This window comes from Macrobrachium rosenbergii, chromosome 6 (genome assembly GCF_040412425.1).
Source record: "Macrobrachium rosenbergii isolate ZJJX-2024 chromosome 6, ASM4041242v1, whole genome shotgun sequence".
NCBI classification, from domain to species: domain Eukaryota; kingdom Metazoa; phylum Arthropoda; class Malacostraca; order Decapoda; family Palaemonidae; genus Macrobrachium; species Macrobrachium rosenbergii.
In genome coordinates, this window is record NC_089746.1 from 2,309,625 (window position 1) to 2,326,490 (window position 16,866).

Sequence of the window (16,866 nt, forward strand, 5' to 3'; positions counted from 1 at the left end):
GCCCTACGTCCTCGACGCCAGGTTGAGGGACTTGCTTTACCCGGCGCACGGGTGGCGGCCGCAGTGCCTGAAAGATCTTGCCACCCCAATCATCCAGCAAATCCGGGATGCGACCCAGCCACCCCAAGTGGATATTCTCTATGCCGAAGTCTCGGAGGATGTAGCCGCCATTGGATCTCAACCTGGAACCAATGAATACAGAGCCGGACCAGGTGGTAAGTGGTGAGGTAAGTGAGGTTGTTGGGGCGGGCCCCCCTCTGTTTGACTCCCCTGCTTCATCCGTATCTTCCTTTGCAGGTTTCGTGAAGTCTTCCTCCTTGGGTGATAGAGCTCCGTCTGCTATCCCCAAGTTGAAGTTGAAGACTTCATGGAAGGCGAAGGGCTACAAGTCCTCGACTTCCAAGAAGGCATCGCCCTTCCCCCCGTCGAAGGCTAAGGTTTCAGGACCTGTAGCCTCCGGGAGCAAGTCTGGTTCCTCCAGCAAAGGCGCGAGTAAGAGGGCTGCAAAACCAAGCCCTCCTCGCCAGCCTGCTTTTGATGCAGAGGCCTTTGCCAATCAACTTTATAAAAGTTTACGGAGGACCTAGACTCCAGATTTGAAAAGATAACTGAGAAGTTGGCCAGTCATGATAACATACTGGCAGGTATGGCTCGCCCACCCCAGCCGAACCACAGTATGTTATCCCGATACTGCGGACCTCCCGCCGTTCGATGTCGGTAACCCTTGGCGCTTGGCACTCCGGGCCATCCAACATGATGGCAAGCTTACAGTTGAGGGTCTTGGCACGAGACGGTTGGAGGAATTGGAGTTCTTCCCCCCCGATCTCTTGCCCCCTTACCCAGGCTTCGTGAGGCTCACAGAAGCAGCTTGGATCCGGTCAGACAAGGTTCCTAGGGAGACTGTCATCGTCCCTAGGGACCACGCTCAGTCGGCTCTCCTGCGCACTGTGACGGAGTGGCAGGCAGAAAACACGAAGTTGACCCCTTTCAAGGGCAACTTTACGATGTTCGCCCTGGGAGAAGACCTTCCCACCCCTTGCTTGGACAAAGTTGCTCTGGCTACGGCCCGAGCATGCTTCGATGGTAATCCGTTACCACAGTTAAGGGAAACAGACCCTACTTCCCTGGTATTCCCAGGAAGTAATGAGTTCTGGGTGGACGCCCCGTCCACTTTCACTGTCGGGAAGCTGGACTCCCTCTGCGCTTCCACGCAATTTAGTGAGCAGCTCCCTAAGCTGCCGGAATCCTTATTGAAGGCGGAGTTTGAGGCCCGGACTAAGTTAGCCCGGTCCTTGAGCTCCGGCTGCCTTACAGAAGCTACTGCCGTCTCCTGCTCGGACGAGCCTTTTTTCCAAGTTCTGGCTAAGTCCTTCCTAGCAAGCTTCCAGTCGGACTTGTACGAGTTCATCACGGCCAGACTGGAATGCAGGAAGTTCATCTTCGCAGATGCTACTATCCGCCACGAGCCTAACAAGCTCGTTAAAAGCTCGATCTGGGGACCTAACCTCTTCCCTGAAGACGAGGTCACAAGCGTTATGACCGAGGCTACACGGGCCAATCAGAGTCTGCGCTCTCGCTGTGGCATTTCCGCCTATAAGCGCAAGACCCCAGAATCGGCCGGCCCCCAGACGAGAGGAGGCAAACGCTTCAGGAGGCATAAGAGGCCCCATCAGGCGGTAGTCCAAGCCGTCCCGGTCTCGGCAGTAGCCCAGCCGTCTACCTCCAAGGCTCACCCCCAACAATACGTGCTGGTCCAACCAGCTGCACCCTCTTATGTGGCTTCACCAGCATACAACCCCACATATGAGGGCCGTGGGTTCTTTCACGGCCTCAATAGGGTTGCAAGAGGAGGAAGAGGCAAAGCCCCCCATAGAGGAAGGCCCAACACCACCCCAAGGGAAGGCCTGGGCGTGGTAGGGGAATAAACCCGCTCCCTCCCACTGAGAGAACCCAGGTAGGCGGTCGCCTGTATTGGTTCAGGGACCAATGGACCTTCAGCCCTTGGGCACACAGCATTGTGTCCAAAGGACTAGGTGGAGCTGGATCAAGAACCCTCCTCCTCTAACCAGATTTTACCAGCCACCCACATCAATCCTACAGGATTACGTAACAGAATTGCTCAACAAACGAGCAATAAAGAAAGTAAGGCACCTAAAGTTTCAAGGCAGGTTATTCAGTTCCCAAAAAGACTCGATCAGCAAAGAGTGATCCTGGATCTGTCGGCGTCTAAATCTCTACATAAAATCGACAAATTTTCATGCTTACGGTAGCTCAGGTGCGGACTCTACTTCCGCGTGGGCCGTCACCACCTCTATCGATCTTTCAGACGCTTATTATCACTTCCCGATTGCGCTGAACTTCTCTCAGTTCCTCGGTTTCAGACTCTGGAATCAAGCCTACTCCTTCAGGGTCATGCCCTTCGGTCTGAACGCTGCGCCCAGGGTATTCACCAAGCTGGCGGACACGGTAGTACAACAGCTCCGGTCTCGAGGGATATCCCTAGCAGCGTATTTGGACGATTGGATAATTTGGGCACCAACTGTTCCGGAGTGTCAGAAGGCTACGTCCATAGTCATCAATTTCCTGGAGTCGCTAGGTTTTCAGCTGAACAGAGAGAAGTCCCGCCTGACTCCGGGTCCCGGTTTCAGTGGCTGGGTCTCCAGTGGGATCTGTCCTCCCACACGTTATCTCTCCCGCCTCCCAAGAGGAAAGAGATAGCATCTCTCACCAGGAGATTCCTCAAAAATCCATCAGCATCCCGCCCGATCCCAAGAAAGAGTCCTTGGGTCTCTTCAATTTGCCTCAGTGACAGACCTGCTCTTAAAAGCGAAATTAAAAGACATAAACAGAGTGTGGCGGAGTCGAGCAAATGTCAAGCTCAGAGACAAGGTCTGCTCTATCCCTCGAATCTTAAAGACAAGACTGCGGCCTTGGACCACAGTCAGAGGCCTGTCCAAAACAGTTCCGCTTCAATTTCCCCCTCCGGCACTAGTTGTTCCACACAGACGCTTCCCTAAGCGGCTGGGGGATATTCACCAAAACAGAAAGTACAAGGAACGTGGTCCACAATGTTTCAGCAGTTCCATATAAATACCCTGGAAGCTATGGCGGTCTTTCTAACTCTGAAGAAAATCCGCCCCAACCGGATTCATATCAGGCTGGTGTTGGACAGCGCAGTGGTAGTTCATTGCATCAACAGGGGCGGCTCCAAATCAGGTCGAGTAAACCAAGTAATGGTTGCCATCTTCTCCCTGGCGAACAAGCACGGCTGGCACCTGTCAGCCACCCACCTAGCGGGGGGTGCGGAACGTGGTGGCGGATTCCCTGTCCAGGACTACCCCGTTGGAGACGGAGTGGTCCCTGGATGTGGAATCTTTCAAATGGATTTGCCGCCGGGTTCCGGGCCTCCAAGTGGATCTGTTCGCAACGGAGAGCAACTTCAAGCTCCCCTGTTACGTGGCCCCCAACCTGGACCCTCAGGCGTTATGCCACAGACGCAAATGACAGTAGATTGGAACAATTGGGAGAAGATTTATCTGTTCCTCCAATAAATTTACTGCTGAAAGTATTACACAAACTCAGGACATTCAAGGGTCAACCAGCCCTAGTAGCCCCTACTGGCCGAAGAGCAATTGGTTCCCTCTCCTTCAGGAACTGGGATTACGGAGTCTTCGGTTCCCAAGCCCATTCTGACCCAGACAGTACAAACCAAGACTGTGTCAGCTTCCTCAAGGATTCAGAATGCCCTAGTTTTATGGACTTTATAAAATTCGCAGCCCAAAAGGAGCGAACATTGACCCTGTCAAAACACTGTTTTTAGAATCAGATAAAAGAGATTCTACTCTTAGACAGTATGACTCAGCAATCAAAAAATTAGCCTCCTTCCTGAAAGCATCTGAAGCCAAAATCATGACGACTAATTTAGGAGTTTCCTTCTTTAGATCACTGTTTGAAAAAGGCCTTGCTCCGGCCACTATTACCACAGTCAAGTCGGCATTGAAGAAAGTATTTCTTTACGGCTTTAAAATCGACCTTACAGATTCCTATTTTTCATCCATCCCCAGAGCATGCGCTCATCTGAGACCAGTATCACGTCCACATTCTGTTACGTGGTTTCTCAATGACGTCCTCAAGTTAGCATCAGAGTTGGATAACTTTCATTGCTCTTATCAGGATCTGTTAAGGAAGACATTATTTTTATTAGCTTGGCTTCAGGTGCTAGAATCTCAGAGCTGTCGGCTCTCACTAGAGGTGATAATTTATGTAAACTTCCTCCCGTCTGGAGAGGTCCTCCTTTCCCCTGACCCTAGATTTTTAGCTAAGAACGAAGACCCACAGGACAGGTGGTCTCCTTGGAAGGTGGTGCCCCTTCCTCAAGACCAGTCTTTATGTCCAGTTTATACACTTAAATCTTACCTTTTAAGAACTCCACAGAGTAAGTCGGGTCCTCTTTTTATCAGGGAGAAAGGTGGTACTCTTTCACTGAACGCTATAAGACAACAAATTCTGTATTTCATTAAACAGGCCAACCCAGATTCAGTTCCTAAAGTTCATGATATTCGAGCAGTTGCTACTTCTATTAATTACTTTCATAATATGGACTTCTCAGAGTTATCTAAATATACGGGTTGGAAATCACCTCTAGTGTTTAAACGCCACTATTTAAAAATCGCTCAAGCCCTGAAATATTCTACAATAGCAGTGGGAAGTGTCATCTCCCCACCTTAACTAATCATTTCCTTATCCTTTCCTTTTCCCCCGCCCGCCTGCCTCATTTACTTCTCTGCTTATTCTCCTGGTTGATTATGCCTCACTGCCTGGCCCCTCATATTGATGTATCTTGTATCTACTGATGGAAAAGTGTAATCTGACATGCCATGATTGTTTTTTCTTATGGGGTACTGGACGGTTTTTATTTGGCTCCATTACCCCAGATATATGTATATATTAATTTTCATTGATCTTGTCTCTTACGTGTTTAGCCTAAGTTTACGTGTATAGTATTAAGGTTGTGTTTGCTTATCTTGTGCACATTTCATGTTTCACCTAACTTTAAGTAATTTTAAGATTTTTGGGTTTTTTCCCGTCGTGTGCAGGGACCTCCTTATTTCATAGTATTAAGTTTTTTGATGTGCCTTAGATTTAGTATACCTTAGTTTTAGTATTCTTGCTACATGGAAGAGATTACTTGATTAAAATTATTTTCGTAAAATTTTTGCCTTTTCTTCAGATTACCCCCTTTTTTCCTTGTAGTTGCAGCCTTGGCATGATTCTCTATCACTATTTCACCGGCTGACACGGGACTGGACTCAGAAAAGGGATTTTGACAAAGGAAAAATCTATTTCTGAGGAAGGTCCCGTGTCACCCGGTGACCCTCCCTGGCTCACCTAGTACTCCCCCCTACTTGCACATGCCAAGTCTGGGGTTAGTGCTAGCATGGAATGAAGTAGGTGGCGCTGGTGTCGCGTCCTGGCGGGTGTTGAGTGTAGGGCTGTAACGGCTCACCGCTCTGTTCGGGGTTTTGATAAGGATAGATCTTTCGAGTATTTTTCCGTGGTAGTGGTATTTCACTCACCCTTCTTTATACCGACGTCTTCCTAGAAGACGCTCGACTGGGGTAGTAACCCCAGCTTTCCTGAAAGCTCTTTTTCTCTGGTATATCTAGCATTATTATACCTAGAAATTCGTGCTGTAATGGAATTTCACCGGTGACACGGACCTTCCTCAGAAATAGATTTTCCTTTGTCAAAATCCCTTTTTACGTCCGAATATTACAATTCATGCATCATTTTGTGATAATATTTTCTCTGTGTTGCTTTGATCATTTTAAAATTTGTTATATACCAAAATCATCATTTTAGTGTACAATACACTAAAAAAATTAACTCATTAGCTTTAACCGTTTTGCTTACAGCGATTTGTATACAATTATATGTTTTTTTTTTGCTGTCATATATTCCAATATGTATATATGATAATGATTTTTTTCATTTCTGATGGTTGCATACTAAACTTCAGGCAATGACAAAAAAATGAGCCAAAATGAACTCTTAATCTTAAAAACTAAGCATGCTGTGATTTTTAAAAAAAAAAGCTTATTTTCCGCTTCGGCGCTAACTCACCGAACGCCGCCGGCATACGGGAGACGTTTTTGTAAATAGGGCTTCGGCGTTAAAGGGTTAACTTGGAAACAGTAAAGCTGCTCGATGCCATGCTGAATTAATGGGAAAAATCCAAGAAAAGCACAAGCAAAAATCAAAATAGATCGCAGCGATCACGTGCTAGAAAGGAATGAGTTCAGATGGCGCTGGGGTCGCTGTTTGGCGGGCGGGTGAGTGCGGGAGTTGGGTCGGCCCTCTGCTCTTCCGGGGGTTTTGCCATTGGGATGTCTTCAGAGTGTGGTTCTGTGGTAGTGATGACCTCACTCACCCTTGCCCATACCGACATCTATTTTCATTATAGATGCTCGATCTGGGGGTAGTAACCCCAGCATTCCTGATAGCTTTTTTCTCTGGTATATTTAGCAATATTTATAGCTAGAAATTCGTGCTACTAAGGAATTTCACCAGGTGACACAGGGCCTCACTCAGAAATTCAATTTACGTTTAAAGATAACCATGGGGGAAGGTTTCATCCCAACACGTTAAAACAACAGTAAAATTTGTTCTTTCAAGCCCAGTAGTTTTGATAAAAATACTTTTCTCTCCAATATTATTTAAAGTCAAGTTTGATGGCATATCGAAGTTTAGAAGTTTCATCCATGTTGTCGATGCACGATAATTTATAGTCATTAGCGCTTGAACATTGTTCGTTTTCTCAGCTTTAGCTACAAATTTCAGCTTAAATCTAGCAGTATATTTCCTTGCGATCTTTTCTCCATAGCGAATAAGAGTATAATGTAAAATATATATCAGTCCTATTCTACTTCACACCATTTATAACATACCTACAGTAACTGTTTACTATCGTACATGGGTAAATGCAAGCAAAACAGCTGTTGTTATCCAATTCGGTTGTTCATAGCCACAGCCTAGACCATGTTCAGAGCAAAACAGTTGTTCTCATTCAGTTGTTTATGACTGTACTAATTTACTAAATGAGTATAACGTAACTAACAATACTTTTATCATTCGCTTTTACTTTTTTAACTTATTTAACTAGAAGATGGGATAAAGACATGGTGTAAAAGAGGTTAGTCCATCGTAATTTGGTCTCTCAAAAAAGGAACTCGCATGATACACGAGATACATGATAAAATAATTTTTTATGGGTGAAAATTTGGTGGTGGCACGATGCACGAGTATATATGGTAAACTAAATAACAAACTCGATTCTATGGCATGTTTTTCCTACAGATGTCACATAAAAGGGAAAACATTGTTTTGTTTACATTTCATCGCCAATCATAAGGAACTCCGGACAACAATATGATAAAGTATGATAATTATCATACATAATTATCGTTCATATAACTGAATTGTTCTAAACAGTTACAAACAGTCTGAATTTTTAATGAAAAATTAATATTACATTATCCTAAATGTTATTACTACCGTAATTACACTAGGTTACAGAAAGAAAAGGTTGCTGAGAGCGCAACCATAACTCAATATTTACATTTTGTCAGCTGGCCCTGCATAGATAAAAGTTGATTTGATTGATATGGAATTATTCCTCGAAATGGCTATTTATTATGATATGCCAATAATTTATAAGGTAAAAATGGTTTTATTACCTTTATCAGCAGTTTATTTCATAATGTGAATCTTTTCATGTATGTCAGTGGTTATCGCACCAAAGCCCAAGGCTAGCCTACTAATAAACATCACTTAGAATTCAAGGTTTGATTTTTAGAATGGTAGTATAAGATGGCCCCCAATTTTTAGGGGTGAATTTTATTTTTTAAAGGTCGTCTTATACACAGAAATATACGGTACGTTTGTTTTTTGTCTTCCAAAGATGTACCTTTACATTTTTAAAGCACTATGAACTTTTTAAAGGTCGTCTTATACACAGAAATATACGGTACATTTGTTTTTTGTCTTCCAAAGATGTACCTTTACATTTTTAAAACACTATGAACTAAGTATCTATTTATCTAGCTATCTATTTATTTCTCACATTCTACCCTTTAGCGAGAGAGAGAGAGATTTTTCAGTATAAGTATCCTTACCCTTCATAGCGGTTGCAGTTGCCGCCAGGAGTTCTAATCAGAGGAAGAAAGTAGTTCCCGCCATTACACCACAGGTTCTGGATGGCCTTTGAACCTGAACATTCAAACTGGACAGAAAACTTTAGTCTTCTTCAGAGCTACTGAGTGCTACTGGGCACTCAGAGCAAAAGCTGACATCATAGCCAAAGCTGGTGCCAGGCTATTGTTGGCGGCAGGAGAGCAGGGCAAATGAACTATGAGCTTGGGCATTGTCTGGCGCTCCTGGAAGACACGGATGTCCGTAAAATTCCTAAGGGCGATAGAAAAGAGATCCTGGTCTTGGATGGGTCCCTGTCCCTGACTAAAATCCTAGGAGAAACGAGCAAACCACGTCTCCTTCTTCCTTGCTTGGGCGTGTCAGGAACTTCAAAGGAATTTAAGATAGGGATGCTAACGAACTAGGTCTCCAAGCTTACAAGAGCTATGCACAGTTTGATACCCCTTAGTGGGGTAATTGCAAAAGGAACAAAATGTCTCTCAGGAGACGTAGGATCTGAGATACTAGCTTTGGAAAGTTGATCCCCAGGTCCAGAAGACAACGAGAGAAGATTGACTTCCTCGTCTTGCAATGGTCTCTGCAATATGTCCAAAAAATATCTTCAATTGATAATCCTCCAGACAGACTGGAGTCTGTCGGGGAAAGATCCGACTACCTTGGTAGCTTTCTTGAAGTGAGGTTGTCCGAGAAAACACTGGGGGAGGATCCTGTAGAGTCCACCTGCAACCAAGCAGGTTCAGGGACCATGATACGGGCCAGAATAGGGCTAAGTGGACAACATAACTTGGAGTTAGCCCCTCCTTGACTGTGATGAAGGGCATGAAGAGAAGTGGTCCAACGAATCTGTCTATAGCATGAGGTCTGTTGCCAATGCTATAGGGATGGTATGGACCACAAAAGGAGGAAAACAAAGATTCCTTGAAGGGGCAAACAGGTCTAAGATGGGTCTGTCCCATAGATTCCACAGATCCTAGATGCCTCAGTATGTCTGATAGGGCTTTAGTTCTATGAACCAATCAAGTTACTAGAAGACCTGATTGATCTGTCCACGGAAACAGGGCTCTCCCTATAGAGGTGGGGAGACATGGGGTAGAGTCTTGCTTACATAAAACATTAAAACTGTGGTCTAGTCTGAATGGTTACCATAGACTAGGAGTGCACTAAGGTCAAAAAGCATTGAAGTTATGTAAAGAAAACTTCCAGCTCTATGAGCAGGAAGTGAAGGATCCGTCTTTCCAGGGAAAACCCTGATTCCCTAAGAAGGCTCCCCAACCCGTAACCAAAGCATTGAAAAGAAATCCAGGACTAGGTTCACGGATGAAGGTACTTCCTTTCCAAATACTAAGCTCAGACAACTCTAAGTATTTAAATACAAGAGGAACAAGGACTCCAGAAAAACTTGTGCTGTTAGGAGGCTGTTAGGAGGCCGACATCTGACAAGGACAAGGAAGGGTGCATCCTGCATCTCCAAAATCCATTCAATAGCCATGAAGATTGAAGGAAGAAGCTGTGTCTGATTCGTCCTCTATCCACTGTAGGCATGCCTTGTATTGATGATCATGCAGACTCGCAGCCACAAGAGCAAACTAGCAGAAGGACGTGCAGAGTTGCAGACAATTGTGCGAACTAGCCGCCAACTCTGTAGACTATGACAGCCAAGTGAAAACGTCGAAGCCCGTACAGATTTGTCAAAAACTGAACTTGATAACACTTAGCATGGACTCGACGATACCCTCATACAGAACAAAGACATGCAGAACAGGCAAAGAAAAAATCTGAAAAGTTAAAATGGCTTAAAAATTGCATAACCGTAAGAACCTGGGCCCCGTGAGCTTACACCAGGCATATGGAGGTGGCTGCCGAGTACTAAAGATATAATGGCAAGTGCTCTATAGCAGGTGCCGGGCACTTGGACAAATGCACCAGGCACTAGGAAGTGGCGCCAGGAGCTTGGATAAGGGTCCAGGTAAACGGGAATTGGCGCCTTACAGGATAGGACATTCAACAAAGAATGAAACTGCAAGATGACTGTGAGAAGGTAGCTTTTACTGTTGATAGGAAGCAGAGAACAGCAACTGTCCACATGTAAATCTTCAGCGGAGTGAAGAGCTAAGAACCTTACGGCGTTCAGTCTTTGCTCAAAACCTTGGAACCGAAGGAAAATTGGAAGACGCAGTAAAAGTCATATTAGGTCTGTCCAATCTGGCCAACGTCTCATGGGTGCCAGAGCTTGAGTAGGCTCACTACTAATGTCCTGGGCACGAAGCAGGGAAAGAGGGCAAAACTCTCGGGCCATCTGAAAGCAGAGATTCTTGGCAGACAGAAAAACTCAAAAATCAGAAAGATGTGACTGAAAGTCAACAGGAGGACTCTGGCCAGCGCTCCTCATATCAGTCCAGAAAATCAGGACTTCCAACAATCTTGACAAGAAAGTCTAGATCCGACAAGGCACTAGAGTGAGGGAAGACAAGACACTTGTCTTGCTCCTTTTAAATTAAAGCCAAGTTTCCAACATTGACAGATGCTTGGATGACTAGGAAATAGCCAAAAGAGGGAGCTTCCCTCAGCACCTCAACTCTGACCCAGAAGTCTTGTCCGGAGGCAGACTTGGTCCCTGTTCAATGAGAACTGGCGCACAAGACAGGACAACAGTGTGTTTTTAAAATTACGGCGCTGAACCAAAGACGAACTGGCACCAGACACAGCAGGCTGATGCTCGGATCCCTTGGATCCCACTACACACTTGGATTCCTCGGATCCCTCTGGGCACTTAGATCCATCAGATCCCACTGGACACTTGGAGCCATCACATCCCACTGGACACTTGGATCCATCACATCCCTCTGGATGCTTGTATCCCACTGGGAGCTTTGATCCCATGAGACGATCTGTTCCCTCTGGACATCTTGGATCCACTTGGCGTTTAGAGGCCATTGGGTGCTTGGGAGCCACTGGAAGCTCGGTTTCCACTGGGAGCTCTGCATCGTCCCAAAAACTACATGAGGGCTCCTGGTCCCTATGGCACTTATGATGGATCAAGGGAGCCTGATCCTCCATCACGAGCCTTTTCAATGTTCTGGAAGAATCCTGTAAACACCAGCTGCTCCCTTTAGACTCATTAGAGTCTGATCCACTGGAAGATAAGTTGTGAGGGTCCACTTGTACACCTTTCTAGCGGTTATCCACCGATACCTGGGAAATGGCAACAGGTTCGGCTGAGGGAGCAACTACCCGTGGACAAAACCTCTTCGGACTCCCTTGGACCGACAGTATGCCTCCTCCCAGGTTTAGGGGAGTCTGACAGGGACCAGGTTTAGGAGATCCGATAGGGCCAGATAGCCACATCCTCCACTACACACCCAGTAAAACACCTTTCCAGTGGCTGTCTGTCCATACCTAGGACCGGCAATAGGTTCGACTGAGGGGGCGACTAACCATGTGTAACCCCTGACCTCCCTTGACTTCCAGTATGCCTTCTCCCAGGTTTAGGGGAGTTTGACAGGGACTTTCTGTCTAGGAGCATCGGGGAACGAGTACACATCTCCTCCACTGCACAACACTTCACTATTACAAGGTTAACTTCTGTTAACCCAGAAACAAGACTGGCAATGGCTTGGGAAGGAAGCGAGGGAACCAGGCGTGGGAGCAAGAAAAAAAAAATTAGAGAGCTAGTATCAGGAGAGAAAAAACTGGATGCAGGGAGAGTAGGCACCATACGATCAGGAGCTGGTGCCAGGCACTGGGTGCTCCCAGGTGTAAATGGGGCCAGGCAACTGGGCGTCAAGTGAACTAGTAGCTCGTAAGCTAAGAAACCGGGAGCTGGTGAGTGCTCCTGGGTGTTCGGAGCTGATCCTCGGCTGTCAAAAAGTCACTTCTTTGTAAAGCCCAGCGCAACCAAAAAAAAAAAAAAAAGAAAAATTTCTTACTACATTCTGCCCTTACACTTTTTCAGTTCTCTTCAAAGGAAAGTGTAATAAGATGTTTAATTAATTCCTTTAAGCACAGAGTACCATCATACATACAAATCTCAACTCCTAACAAACATTATTTGAGACATACAGAGATAAAGAGTATCATTACCAAAAATATCAGTCCTGTAGCAAACACAATGTTTACATTTCATTACGCTACTTGATAAAGATGGTAGTGAATGTAAAGTTTACTTTATCACATTACTCAGCAACACTTTACATTGTGAGAGAGGTGCAAAATAATGAGCAGGAAGACAAGTACTGCTAGTTTATTGATGAAACGATCCACTTATAAAGCGGCGCGCGGATGTCTGCCTACTTTGCAGAGACTGTGGGTACAAAGATTTACAGGTAACCTGAGGTCAAACTATTTCTCTACAAAAATAGGACAGGTTCATACAGAAAACATAATGATTAATAATGTCTGATGTGTTACAAAAATACTCCGTTACATGTACATAATGCATGATCATTTGAAAAGACAATAAAATATACAATTTACAATTATGGTAATAATATGTGTTCGGTCGACCCCAGGTCGAATGTGAAAGCACCGCAGAAAACAGGATGTTCACTACAGAGAACGCGTTGAGCAGGGACTTTACAACATTATTACATTCCTCATCATAAAGGTGAGTTAAATCAAAGATTTTAAATTCACTACTGTAGCAGTATTCATTATCAATAAAATCAGTCAGTAGCAAACAAATACTGGTTCAACTTTCAGTTTGAACACCAAAGTCTGGTTAAATAATGGGCAAAAAAAGGAAAAGCTGCTGCCGACACCCAATGTTGACACTAGATGTCACAGAAAAAGACTGAGGATTATCTGCTAAGCCATTCCTAACTCTCTTGTTAGGGGGAGAGACTAGTCACCTACACAGAATATCGGTGTCACTAACGCGAAATTTGAATTTACGCTGCTGCGAATAAATGAAGCTAATAGCTATGTAATTACTTGGTAAATTACTTATATAAAATGTAACATTTTGGATTTACAATGAAATATCCAAAAGCACAAATTAAACCTGGCATCTCTGAAAAACTAGCAATGACACATCAAAATCACTAGTTCATCACCCCTGTCATTTAAAGGCATAATAAAGATCTTCTGAAGACAATACTTACCTTTGGCAAATGCTGCACTTCCACGAAGCCTTGTGTTACGCAAAACAAAAAATGTAAACGTTGAAAAGAAAACTTGATGATCACCACATACCATGGCTGCCTCAAGAAATTTACGGGCTGAAACTGACTCTGCTAGTCCAACACTTCGTGCATACCTGTGTAATAGGATTAAGCCTAAGATATTGTTCTCCGTTACCAAATGCACTGTATACACATCCCATTATTAGTAATTTATAACCTGAAAAAGTAGGAAAATATAATTGTGGCAATCTGAAACTGGCCTCTTGCATCACTAAAAAATTGCAAGGTAAAGACCTTCACCTCACTCATGAACTACTTGACATAAGTACATCCTCACTTGCAGCTTGTGACATTTCAGAGAAGTGGAGCAAAAAAAAGTATCAATAACTGACTCTGCAAATAAAATGTTTAAAAAAGGTGATAGGCATATGGAGAAATATTGTTTAAGAACTTAAAAGACTGAGATAAATAAAAAAATTGTTTTAAAAATGTAATTTAAAATAAAATAATTTATAAAACCCAACACATACACAAGCGCTCCTATTTCTGTCAAATGACTGAGCATATAACATGTCTGTATGTCAGAGACCTTTAGTACTCTTGCTCATAGCAAGCGATTCTCTCTAAAAATACTTTTACATGATGTGATAACCTGACTACAAAACAGCTTACTAACTGTATCAGTAGTCTTTAATGGGAAAGTTATGCTAGCACAATAGATCATATGTAACTCCTCAGCATGAGAAGTCTTGTATTTTGAATATGATCATTTCTAAGTATTACCATATGTACAGGTAGTACAGTATGTCAGATGTTATTCACATGTCTACATGATTTTCTTAGCTCCACCTCATGTAACAGAATATGATTCCTTATTGTATGTTAAGCTTTAGATGCTCCTGTTTTCTATATTACTATATATCAATATATTTTTCATATGTTAATATCTTACTCGTCTTACAATGTCAGCTTACCAATCAACAAACAGAGGAGGTGTTGCATGATTATAAAATATCCAATCCCACACAGTACTTGTGTAATGTATAATCATGTAATAGCAATTATAAAATCATGTAATAGCCAAATATGTCTCCTTATGTTTATTTGTATATGAGAATAAGCAATTATAAAATCATGTAATAGCCAAATATGTCTCCTTATGTTTATTTGTATATGAGAATAAGCAATTATAAAATCATGTAAAAGCCAAATATGTCTCCTTATGTTTATTTGTATATGAGAATAATGCCTTGAAATGCTATAAACGATTCAGGAGTTATTCTTTACATTAAAACCTTTATATTGTGTTGTGCTGTAACATGAGTCAGTGTATTCTATATGTTGCAGTTACTGTACAACCAAATGTATCATTGTATAAATCTGTAGGTTACGTCCTTATTTTCCCCAAAGTGCATTCACTATTATAGTACATATAATGCATACTGTTAACCTATAGATATGTTTCATTGGCGTTGTGTTATAAAGTAAACTGCTATGAAATTATCTCCCAGCTAATTGGATAGCATGGGTGGAACATAAGTAGGAAAATCAAAAAACATGGCTGAGGTTACCAGCTGAGAATAAACCTCCTTAATCAGTCTTTTGTAGTGCCATCCCGTATTACTGGAGTCTTGGCTGAGTCAATTATATAAGTATACATATCAGCAATGTATTATTATATTCAGAACTGTTTATATCATTGGAATACGACAATACTTCAGTCAGGGGCATTCCTAGACATTTTGGGGCCCAAGGGGCACAGTCCCATTTGGGGCCCCTCTTATGGGGTGGGAGGCGAGTGAAGCGAGCCAAAGCAGTTGGGGCACTGTAAGCCACCCCCAGGGAAATTTTTAGATTATGAGCAATTGTAGGATCATTTTAAAGGCACTTGTCAATACGAATTTCAGAAATTTCATTTCTTAAAACTTTGTGTACATTGAATAATTGAAGATCCAATTAATCCAGTTAAACATAATGATAAATGGTAAAAATGAGGATAACAGTTATGTACTCTGACGGCGATATGATGTGGAGGGTGTAAAATGAATCAGTATTGCTGGAAGGGACTCCATTACGTGAAGGAGGTAGATCAGAGTGAAGGGAGTTAGAACAGAGTGAATGGAGGTAGAACAAAGTTTGGGGCAGTAGAACAGAGTAAAAAGAAGTTGAAACAGTGAGGGAAGTAGAACAGAGTGAGGGGAAGGCAGAAGAGAAGGTAGAACATAGTGAAAGGGAGGTAGGACAGAGTGAGGGGAGGTCAAACAGAGTGAAGGGACTTGGAACAGAGTAAAGGGAGGTAGAACAGAGTGAAGGGAAGGTAAAACATAGTGAAAGGGTTCAAAGGGAGGTAGAACAGAATGATGGGAGGAAGAACAGAGTGAAGGGAGGTAGAACAGAGTGAAGGGAGGTAGAACAGAGTAAATGGAGGCAGATGTTAGAATAGTAAAGGAAAGGTAGAACAGAGTGAAGGGAAAACAGAACAGAGTGAAGGGGAAGGTAGAACAGAGTAAAGTGAAGTTACGAAGTTAATTTAATATTGCTGGAAGGGAGAGGAAGGACCACAGACCACTCCGAGATTATAAACAAAACAAAAGCATTGGTATTCTTGTTGATGTTAGTACACTTATTAGTAGGTAGGGCCTACACTTAACACTTTTCAAGTTGCTCACTTGCTCCTATTGTCCTACAATTTTCGATGTGCCTTCTTGGCAGCAAACTCCTCAATTATATCACTCATATCAATTTTATCCAGCATTTCTGATTCCACTGACATTAATACTAAACTACTAAGCCTGTCTTGGCTCATCGTGTTGCTTAAATAGATCTTCACTAGCTTCAGCTCTGAGAAGGATCTTTCACAAGAAGCAATAGATGTTGTCATGGTAAGTAAAATTCTGATTGCTGCTGCAAGATTGGGGCAAGCATCTTTTCCATAACTATTGATTTTTTCAAGAAATCCACTGGTAGCCTTGGTATTTCTCTATTGAAAAACATTACACGTGCATCTATTATATCATTGAACAGAGAGATTGGCTGGACACCGTCATAAAAGGAGGCAAAGTCTGCACTGTGTTTTTGAAGCGTTTCCTCGTCCATAGATTTTGAAAGTAACTCTGATTGAAGAAGGAATCCAAAGTGCTCTACATGGTCTCCAGTCTCTGAAATCTCTCCTTCATTTCCAGAAGGCCAAATTCATTGAATCATTTGAATGTGTATTATCTGGGCAAATGGGGCCATTATGGGGGTCCTCAGAGCAGTAATCAATTGCCTTAGATCGGCCCTGCCCTTACCCCAATCAACATTACCCACCCTCCTCCGATCTGTATGAGGTCTATAATGGGGTCTATGATTGGGATGGGGGTCCTGGAGAGCCCTATTTCTTTTACACAACATTTTTGTACACAAAATTGGAAATTGAGGCCCTTTAGTGGGCCCCAAACTTTTGGGTCCAAATATAAATGGGGCCCTTGACCATTTTGGGGCCACTGGATTTAGCTGGTCCTGTCATAGCAGCAATGGTTAAATTTTGCATTTT

General features: G+C 43.3%; 1 protein-coding gene across 3 annotated transcripts in view; it reads right to left on the bottom strand.

Moving 5' to 3' along the window:
• Window positions 1-16,866, bottom strand: part of Bulli (regulator of MON1-CCZ1 complex protein bulli) — a 441,067-nt gene that overhangs the window by 34,180 nt on the left and 390,021 nt on the right. For all 3 annotated transcript variants that reach the window (XM_067104768.1, XM_067104769.1, XM_067104770.1), the window contains exon 13: window positions 13,311-13,465. In XM_067104768.1, the coding sequence (XP_066960869.1) occupies window positions 13,311-13,465 (155 nt within the window). The remainder of the gene's footprint in view (window positions 1-13,310; window positions 13,466-16,866) is intronic.